The sequence below is a fragment of the Enhydra lutris genome, unplaced genomic scaffold, assembly GCF_002288905.1.
Source record: "Enhydra lutris kenyoni isolate GAN:26980312 unplaced genomic scaffold, ASM228890v2 scaffoldscaffold1, whole genome shotgun sequence".
NCBI classification, from domain to species: Eukaryota; Metazoa; Chordata; class Mammalia; order Carnivora; family Mustelidae; genus Enhydra; species Enhydra lutris.
In genome coordinates this window covers 72,015,432-72,026,298 of record NW_019154085.1, presented here as the reverse complement: position 1 = coordinate 72,026,298, position 10,867 = coordinate 72,015,432, and the positions used below count along the sequence as shown (strand labels likewise).

Genomic DNA, 10,867 nt, shown 5'->3' with positions numbered 1-10,867 from the left:
TTTTTTTTTTTTTTAAGTACCTCAGATGATTCTCATGTGCAGCTACTATTAAAAAATATTGCACTTAATTAATTATGCTACATTTTCTTGGGCAAGTGCGCAGGGTTCTGGATTTTAAAATACCTAATGATTGTAGTGACTAGAAATGGAATTTCTGTAATACATTTTAGATTAGTATAGATTGTTTTGCTATTAGATAACCTGCCGTGTAACTTAGGATCTTTTCTGTTTTAAAATTAATATTCTAATTCTAATAATAATTAGAAAAGGTGCTTGAAAATTAGCTTTTGGAGAGCACCTGCCATATTATTAAAACCAGAAGTAATTTCTCAAGGGATAAATAATTTTTGAAGGGTTCTTTGACTACTTTGCAAAAGTAATCTTGAAAATTATCTCATTAATCCTTGAATTTATTTTGGTGCGTGTGTGTGTGTTTTTTTTTTTAAATTCTCTGCAGCTTTTAGATGTGCCTACTGTTTTTTCTTGAATCCTGCAAGAAAAACTAGACCTCAGGCTCCAAGACTTCCAGAGTTTAGTTTTGAGAAGAGGCAGGCAGTGGAAAGCTCAAGTTCAGTTGGTCCTTTGCCCTCAAGAAGTGTGATTTCATCAGAGAACCAGATCAGTGAAGGTATGAATATGTTAATTAAAAAGTTTTGCCTCTTAATAATGTTTGCTATTTAACAATAAAAGCATAATGCTTTTAGGTAAGAATGGATTAATTTATGAGATTTTGCAGCATGCACGTTATCAGCTATGGCTCTGAAACTCTAGCCTCCTGTGTGATGGGTCTAATATGCTTCAGTTTTAAAATGTCGGTTATACTGTGATAAGCAGCATCTAGCAACAGCTAGGTAAACATTGTTTTTGGAGTGACATCTTCGTGTAACTGTTGGGAGATTTGACTAGTAATGTTTTCATGGAATCATTTTTTCAATTTATTTAAGTGAAGCAGATTATAAGAATTATGCAACTACTTATAAGAGTAAAATTCTGGGGGCGCCTGGGTGGCTCAGTGGGTTAAAGCCTCTGCCTTCAGCTCAGGTCATGATCCCAGGGTCCTGGGATCGAGCCCCACATCGGGCTCTCTGCGCCGCAGGGAGCCTGCCTCCACCTCTCTCTCTCTGCCTGCCTCTCTGCCTACTTGTCATCTCTGTCTGTCAAATAAATAAATAAAATCTTAAAAAAAAAAAAGAGTAAAATTCTGATAAGATTTATAATTACCATTGGTGAAATAGGTTTGTGCCTACCACTGGAATTGGTAAGGTTACTGGAAGCAGGAAACTTTGGAATTGGAAAGTCATCCTTGTATTCATTGGATAACTATGTTGATAGGACTGGTAGTCCTTTGAAACAGTTTTTTGGGGTCTGCAAGATTAATGTTGATAATGGATGCCTTTGATGTAAAACAGCCTTATTTTAGAGAAATAAAATTTATCAGAATTCATTGGTTTTTAGAACTCGTCTTGTAATTCTGTTTTATGACTTCTTGAGGAAGTGTCATGAAAAAATGGGGAAGAGATGGAAGATCTGACTATTAATTGCCAACTATTTCTGTTAATCTTAGGTGGGGAGATGTTTGTCGAGCAGCTCTGAATGATGGAGATGCTAAAATTATGGCTCAGGCCATGATATTTTGGTGCTGCGCCCGATAGAGAAAAAAATCCACATTAGAAGTTTAGTTCACATTGTTTATTTAGCAGTCAGTATTCATCCTTTTAATTTCTAGGAATTCTCATTTACATATATTTGAGTTCTTTATACAAGTGCTGAGTAGTGAAAAAATTGCTTTAACTGAGAATGACATGAGACAGTGAATTTTCAGATATGAGAAGTTTAGTATGAAAATTTGAGAACCTTTTTTCTTTTTTTTTTTTTAACTTGAAGAGTGAACCTAAAATGTGTGTGTTGATTTGGGCTTGGTTTTTGGCTTACTAACATATATCAAAATGGATTTGAACACAGATCATCATGACAAAAAGCCCTTGTACTTTCAACATGGAATCAATACCTTTACCTTCTCCAAGTCTGCAACATCAACTCCAAACCTAATCACAAGTTTTCTTCTGCTTAAGTCATGCTCTGAGCTGCATGCTGTAACATGCAAATCACCTGCCTTGCTATTGCTGCCTCTTGGGACAGAAAACTAAAGAATTTCATAGTGAAGATTCCTAGAGGAAAAATTGAAGTCCTTTCCACGAGTAACCTTGCTTATTAAAAGCTAAAGTGAATATTTGAAAGCTAATAAGAAGGAAGGAAGAAAGGAAAGGAAAGGAAAGGGGAAAGGGAAAAGGAAAGGGGATGGAAAAAGAAAAGGGAAAAGAAAAGAGAAGAAAAGAAAACAGGGAAGGAGGGAGGGAGGGAGGAAGGAAGGAAGGAAAGAAGGAAGGAAGGAAAAAAAACAGCCAACAAAATAAAAATCTTGGTAAAGAGTCCCATGCTTTAATATCTTCTGCTAAGATTGAGATGGATAGTTAGCAAACAGCACCTAGCTATACCTTTCCTTCTCATCAAATCTAGGAGGAACAATACCCCCGATGTCTCATTTTCTATCTGAAATCTCCAGAACGAAGTCTAACTGGCTCAAACTCAGCCCTAATAAGGTAATATTAATAGGTGAAGACAAAACCAGAGGCAGGGTCTAACAACCCTGTAGGACTAGGAACTGAAGAAACAATTCCATTTGGCTAAAATAGTCTTTGGAGTAGTAACTTTTTCATAGTTCTCCTTGGATTCATCAAAAAGGCTGAGAACCTTTTACTTCTTTGGCTTCCAGAAGATTGAAACTTTTCTCCAAGACTACTGTCTCACCACTATGATATAGTTACCATTTCCAAGTAATTAGCAAGTATTCTCGTGAAAGATGAAGCTGCATTTGTTTTGAACGCTGGTGGCATAGCTTTACGATTATTATATTGAACTGTTAAGTAAGACCGTATCATCTCAGTTATCTCTCTGTACTGACAGCCAGTGTAAGCAAGGTCTTAGATTTCTGATTTCTGCGTTTGTGATGTGAAAACTTGAGGTCTAAAAAATCTTCCCGGCACTCATTTATTTATTTTATATATATATATATATATATATATATATATATATATATATATATACACACACACACACACACACACACATCATAATATATATAATAATATATAATAAATAAATTTATTTTCCATAAATAATAATAAAATATATAAATATATAAATGCCAGGAAGTTTTTATATATGTATATCAATTATATATTTTATATATAATACATTATTATATATTATATATTTAATATATAAAAATTTATATAATTTATATAATAAAATAATAAAAATAAAATAAAAATAAAATAAATTTATAAAATAAATAAATAAAATATAAATATAAATTTATATAATAAAATTAAAGATTTTATTTATTTTTGAAAGAGAGAGAGAAAGCAAACACAAGTGGGGGGGGGTGCAGAGGGAGAAGCAGATCCCTGCTGAGCAGGGAACCCGATGTGGGACTCGATCCCAGGATCCTGCGATCATGATCTGAGCCGAAGGCAGATACTTAGCTGACTGAGCCACCAAGGCACCCAATTTTTATATTTTTTAAAGTAGTGAAATAACTCCTTGATAGTGGCAGAAACTGTAGAGATTAGGTTATTGAATTCACAGAGGAAACCAAAAGATAGCTCTCTTCCATCTGAATTTTTCTTTCAACAAATACTCTGTAACTGCTTATATGAATAATCTTGGATCATTAGAAGCAACCCTTTTAAAAAAAACTATGATGCAAGACTTTGAGTTTTGTCTTGATTCTGCTAGTGGAAGATTTTGCATTTAGGATGAGACACAAGGCTTTTGGATCACTCTTTAGAACAACTTAAGAAATGTTGGAGTTTTCATCAAAGAGGGAGACCTAGAAGGAATTTCTCCCATTAATTACTCATTTGGATTCCTGTAATTTTCTTCTAGAACTGTGTATCCAGATGCTTTGGTAATACTGTATAAAAGAAACACAAGGGACACTTGGGTGGTTTAATTAGTTAAGCATCTGCCTTCGGCTCAGGTCATGATCCCAGGGTCCTGGGATTGATCCCCACATCGGGCTCCCTGCTCAGCAGAGAGCCTGCTTTTCCCTCTCCCTCTGCCTGTCACTCTGCCTACATGTGCTCTCTCTCTGTCACTCTGTCAAAAAAAAAAAAAAAGAAACAAAAGAATTAAGATTATGGATTCTCTTTTTATGTTAGAGCATACTAGATATGGTATGCCAGTGTAATGAACTACTCTTAAGTTATTTGGGTTTTTTTATGGCTGAGTAGTGAATCTCTGCTAAGCCACATTAAAGTGCTTTATCAGTTTTGCTTTCCTAAAATATGCTTTCCAAAATAATTGATATGTAGCATTCTTTTTTGTTAACTATGATAAAACTTAGAATAGGAGGTTTCTACATTGTTAGCATACCTGTAGAGTGATTTTAGGCTACCATGTTTGAAAAATGTTAGGATTGTTTTAATTATTCAGTTGTATTTGTCTAGATCTTATATAATTATTTTAATAAAAGATAGCTTTCATTCAACTGGAAATAATTTTCTAATAATAAAACCTATGGCATTTAATCAATACAATAAAAAATAAGGGGTAATTAAGTGATGGGCATTAAGGAGGGCATGTGCTGTTAGGAGCACTGGGTGTTATATGCAACTGATGAGTTATTGAACTAATGATGAAACTAATGATGTACTATATCTGAAACTCATGATGTACTATATGTTGGCTAATTAAATTTAAATAAAAAAATGAAAAAATAAAAAATACCAAAAATAGCAAAGAAAATTTATATAAGGTGGAATTTATTTTGGTAATCTGATTTCTGCTTTTTTCTTTGTTTTAAGCAATATATTGTTGCTGTTAGGTTATGTTGAACTAGAGAAAATTCTGTTTTTATTATTGTTTGTTATGATGCTCTAGGAAATTGAACTATTTGATAATGTAAATTTTGTTGAATTATGTATTTACCAGATCCAAAAAGCTTACACCTTTATTGACATTTAATTATGTATAGCTTTGTCAGGATACAAACATGCCTATAGTATCTTTTTGCTTGTTTGTTTTAGACCTAGAGATCTTTTGGTCTTTTGATTCTCTTTGCTGAAGCACCTTCACCTAATAGTTTTACATTATTGCCTGATAATGACATTTCTTTCTTATCTAATGCATTTGTTCTCCAGTGGTAAATAACAGTATCACTATTAAACAGTATTCTGTGTGCTTAGTATGAGTTATTCTCTCATAGGTGGTTTTTATTTAATTAATTTTATTCATTGAGCCATATTGGGTTAAGTTTTGAGATGAGATTCATGTCTTTGTTCCTTAATGTAAGTTGGTCATTTTCCTTAAGCCAGAAAGTCACATAAAAACTGCTTTGCTTAAGACCTGTGAATTCAAAGACAGACTGTCCATTTTAATTGAACAAATTCTCCTTTGGGTAAGTTTTATAATCTACACATATAGTGGGTACTGATGTGTTAGCAAGGCAAAAGTTTCATGCATAAGCAAGACAAATTTTTGTTGTTGTAAAAAGGAATAAAAAGTAAGAATCTAAATGAAGTCACCAAAATATTGAAGGATTTTCTTTTTTTTTTTTTTTTAAAGATTTTGTTTATTTGACAGGGATCACAAGTAGGCAGAGAGGCAGGCAGAGAGAGAGAGGAAGGGAAGCAGGCTCCCTGCTGAGCAGCGAGCCTTATATGGGGCTCGATCCCAGGACACTGAGATCATGACCTGAGCCGAAGGCAGAGGCTTAACCCACTGAGCCACCCAGGTGCCCCAGGATTTTCAAAGGCATAAACTAAATAGAATAGTTTTTTCCCCCCTTGGAAATTATGTATTTCTAAAGGAAATATATGAATTTGTTTTGCTAGACCGTTCTTGAATTTTCTTAGAAAATTATTTTTTTAAGAGAGAATAAAAACCAAAAGGTAAGGTGATGTTCATACATGTTTTTGCATGTGTGTAGTTTATAGATGAGGCAGTGGTATTCATTATACAATTAATACTCAGTTTTATGAGTTTCAGTTCCAAACAACTGTAAGCCAGGTGTTAACAATTTGGTAGAAAAAGCTCTTTCAAGAACATTGGGGAGAGGGGCAGGGGGCAGCAGTGGGTAAGGAACAAATTCCATAGGTCATTTTTGTTTTTTAACATTGTGATATATTGTTTTCTTGACATTATGGATGCCAAAGTTAAAAATTTTCTTACTGATGGAATAACGTCGGGTAACTTTGTTTTAATTTTAGTCTTAAACTGATGTTGCATGGGGGAGAAGAGGCCTCTTTAATTAGTGTGAACACAAGTGCTGGTTTCTTTCTTATGATTTTATGCCCAAATATTGACATCTTCTATTATGTTATCTTATACCATCAAGCTATTTTAAACTATAACTTCACAGAAAAAATTAACTGTTTTTATTAGAATAGGCAAATGATATTCTCCCATAGAAAACAAGTAAATACTTTTGGAATACATTTAATAATCTTATTATAAAGCTCTGTATTTTATTTTTTTTTTTTAAAGATTTTATTTATTTATTTGATAGAGATCACAAGTAGGCAGAGAGACAGGCAGAGAGAGATAGGGAAGCAGGCTCCCTGCCTTAAAGCTCTGTATTTTAGTTCTTAGACATGTAATTCTCTGTTAATCTTGCACACCTAATTCACTTAAATCTTATTTGGATGACTTGAACAAAATGGATTTGGCATCCAAAAATTGAATATCTTGTGTCATTTAGACTTATGTCTGCTTCATAGGCATCATAACACATACCAGTTTTTCTGTAGTATTACTGTTTTTAAAATAACTTTTCTGCAAATTAACCTGGGGGTAGAAAAGTAGTCATTAATAGGCTTTTTCATTATTTTCAAGCCCTGTGCATCATTTCACCAGTTTTTAGTCTTCTGTATGTTCTTTGACATAAAATAAATTATTGACAAGCAAGCTTTGTGTATGTCATTTTCTAATTATGATAGCCCATACTCTTTCTTAGAATTCATCTTTATACATTTAAAAATTTAAGTAGTATAGTACTTCTTTTTGTATTATCTGCCTCAAGACACCAGAGTGTCTTTTTAATTTTTAATTAAAAAATTTTTAATTAATTTTTTAATTTAATTGCATTTGACTAATGATGTGTCTGTTTCTGAAAATAGTTACATCACAGAGCTTTACTGTGATAATCTATGAACTTGAGTACCTCTCCTGTTCAGTACTGAGGCATTTGGTCAGACAGACTATAACTAATTATCTGAGTCTCTATTCACCTAAACACATTTATTGGTGAGTTGAGTCCCAGATTCTGAGCTTTTTGTCTTTTCATTTCATATGGCTTTATTGGTTTGTCTCAGAAGGCTTTCTAAAATATAACAAATTGTAAAGTTCTGGGCAAGTAAGTATTGCTCAATGGCCAGAGAGTTGTGGAAAACTTTGACTCTTACTATTCTACCCTGCATAAATTCTGGGAGGGTAGAATTACAAATGGTTGGCAACTCCTGAAGCTTTCCACTGAAGAATTTGCTTGCCCTTGTGGCAGAAATGATCCGTACATGTCCAGAGAATTTCATTTGTACTTTCTGCTTTTCCTTTGTGCACTGGAACATTCAAATAACAAAACTCAAATGACCTACTGCTTTTCTACCTTGATTTTTATAAGATTCCAAGTGGTACTGTGATGCCATTACTGCAATGCCATTTTCAGTTCAACTTAAAAATAGTATTTTTGTGACATTTGACACAAGTAGGATTTGTGAACATTCCTCACTACTTTTTGTGATCATATGAATTTTCATACAGTAAGACCTCACTAAATTGGATGTCCCTGACTGGAATTTTGGCTTTTCATTTTATATATGAAAGAGGGAAGGAGGTTGTAATTAATTCTGTAAACTAGAGTCTAAGATGTCTGTTTAAAGGAATAATGATTTTTTAGTATTTTAATTTTTTTAATTTTAATTTTTTTTTAAAGAGCTACTTCACTCTCCGATTGTCTTTTTTTTACACTTTTTTTTAAAGATCTTATTTATTTATTAGACAGATAGAGATCACAAATAGGCAGAGAGGCAGGCGGGGTGGGGGGGGGAAGCAGGCTCCCTACCAAGCAGAGAGCCCAATGCGGAGCTTGATCCCAGGACTCTGGGATCATGACCTGAGCCAAAGGCAGAGGCTTTAACCCACTGAGCCACCCAGGCGCCCTGATTTTTTAGTATTTTTAAAGTCTTGGCATGAGTGTGTGAGATTTAGATAATTTGTATCTATTTAAACTGATAATGGTAAAACCATGAATTTGTAAGATGTCCACTTCCATGTGTGCATATAGCACATAATTTCTTTGCAAATCTGTTTTTATTTAGCAAGACTCTGACCTGTACTGTAAATGAACTAAACTTGAACTTTTTACTAGTGTAGATTGGCTTTTTCCTTCAGATTTTTTGAAGTAATGACATTTGTAGTATATCATAAGGGATCTTCTAGGAGCGTAGTAAAATTTGCTTATTTGTTTGTTTCTCCTAGCAAGGATGTTTGTTACTATTTATTATAAAAACAAAAGCTAGATTTTTATTTTTGACTTGGAAATTGGGAGGCCCAAAGCTTTCTGCTTCTGACATTCCTTCCCTCATTTTATTCTTCAAACTTTAAAAAACTAAAGGGACTTTACTGAGTAAGGTTATTATTATTAAGGGATTTGAATTTAATGAAACTCAAAGGAGAATTTAAAGGGAGTAAATTTTTAGATAGGAACCAAGACCCTCACTTAGCTTCCACTATGGAGGCGGGCAAAAGACCCTTCCCTTTCTCTTCCTTGTATTGTAGGTATGTAGCATATTGTGACCCAGAGATTAAATCCTGAGAACTTGTGTTGTAAAGGGATGGGGGGAGACTTCTCATGCCTTTGGAAAAGGTGGATTCAGACCATCCGAGTCTTTGGATAATAGAGAGGTAAATCGGTGTGGGAGATGGCACTGCCTGCACACGCACACGCACATGCACACACATACAGGTGTATACATTTATTGTTTTTACAGAGTTGTCTGTGTGCAAGGGAGACAACTCCTTCAGGAAATGTAATCTGGAGTTAATACATTGGCTTTGTTTACTGGGCTGTTGTCTTATAAATCTGTTGGGACTTCGTTTGATATATTTGGACATTTAACTTTTAAATGCATCTTTAGGAAGGTTCCTAAATTTTGTGAAAATTCCTAAATTTTAGGGGAAATATAGGGCTTTAGATAAAAGTATGTTTATAGGTTTGTTTTCTCCAAATTGTTTTTTCCTTCATTCCACCAATTCTTGTATGTAATAGGGAGTTAAGTACGTATTTTAAAAGATTTTAAGGATAATGTTAGACCATTCTCCTGTTTCTTTGTCCATGTGTGTGTGCTTATCTTTTATCTTATTTAGCATTTTAACTTTGGAAATCCTAAAGTTTTGACTCTTTGTCTTTTCAGAATCTGTAGAAGAACAAGATGTTCTTGATAACAGTACAGAGCAGACAGATGAGAAAATATCAGATACAGAAGAGACAGACCAAGGGACTGAAAAAGTATCTGGCACAGAGGAACCAGAGGAGAAACAAGAGGCTGAAAATGAGGACACCTCAATGAATGAAGCCAAATCAGCAGTCCCTAGAGCTGATTCTACTCCTAATCCTGAACTCAGTGGAGAATCTTTGATGGCCATGTAGTAAATGCTTCCACATGCCTTCAACTGGATATTTATAGTCTTGTTGATGTCAAGTTATTGCTTTCTAGGTGGTGCTTTCTTTTTTTCCCTTGTAAGGATATATGCTTGATATCATTTGAATTTAGATTGCTTGGCTATTTCAATATGTCAGAATTGTAGCTCCTGGGTGTTAAATTAAAGGCAAGTGGTATCAGTAAAGTAAGAACCTTTGGAATGTATAAAGACCCACACTGTTTAGCCAGGTATTAGATGTTTTCTTCCATTCTAAAAGTAAACAAAATAGCATTCTTGTTTTCTCTGTGTGTGACCTATAAATAATACAATTTTGACATAGGAAGAACTTTGGTTATGAATAAGTTCTAATGGTGTTTATTTTAAGGACTGAAACTCAATTAAGATTTTTAATCATTCATCATCAAAAATGGATGGACTTTTAATTCTTGAGGTATTTGCAGGGGTGATGTCTACTTAGGCATTTACATTAAGTGGTAGGAAAGTTATAACTGTATCTCTATAGGCATTGGTACGAATTCTTGGTAAGAATGCAATTGAACAGTCAAGTGCAGTGTTTCTTCTTTGATGTTTCTTATTTTGCAGCTGGGCCAAAGGCACATGATGTATATAATTAGCTTATGTTTACATATTAACATATAGGAAATATCTCTGCACTTGACTGTACTTGAATTCTGAGCATTATTTATACTTGTAAAATAATGGTGATATATAAGTGAATTTTGTGCTCTTGTGTGTATTTTGTTAAGGAAAATAAAGATGATCTGGCAGCAGTTTCTTTTTGTTAAGTATCTAGACTTCTTCAGACAGTGTCTTGGTGGATGACTTGGCTACCTAAAAAAATCTTAGTAGGAGCAGCTCACAGTATAATTAATCTATAGACTCTCCTGAGAGTAAATTATGATGCTTCAGTTCAGACTAATTGCTTTTCAAATTCAGAGAAATAGGGGCATTTAGAGGTTCTAATCAGAGATTAGGGTTTTCTGATTCAGGGAAAACTGAAGCCATTTTTAATTTCTAATTTTGAGAAAGAAATAAGTATTGAGAATAAGCAATTAGTTACTAATAGTTCATTGGAGTTAATCTATGTATTATTAACTGGGGAAAAAAGTCACCCAGAATAGTAATTCTTGGACCTTAAATACAG

General features: G+C 33.8%; 1 protein-coding gene across 3 annotated transcripts in view; it reads left to right on the top strand.

Moving 5' to 3' along the window:
• LOC111141934 (lunapark, ER junction formation factor) overlaps positions 1-10,493 on the top strand; it is an 81,703-nt gene extending 71,210 nt beyond the window's left edge. For all 3 annotated transcript variants that reach the window (XM_022494829.1, XM_022494811.1, XM_022494820.1), the window contains 2 exons: positions 458-628; positions 9,474-10,493. In XM_022494829.1, the coding sequence (XP_022350537.1) occupies positions 458-628; positions 9,474-9,709 (407 nt within the window). In that variant the 3' untranslated portion in view covers positions 9,710-10,493. The remainder of the gene's footprint in view (positions 1-457; positions 629-9,473) is intronic.
• Positions 10,494-10,867: the final 374 nt, after the last annotated feature.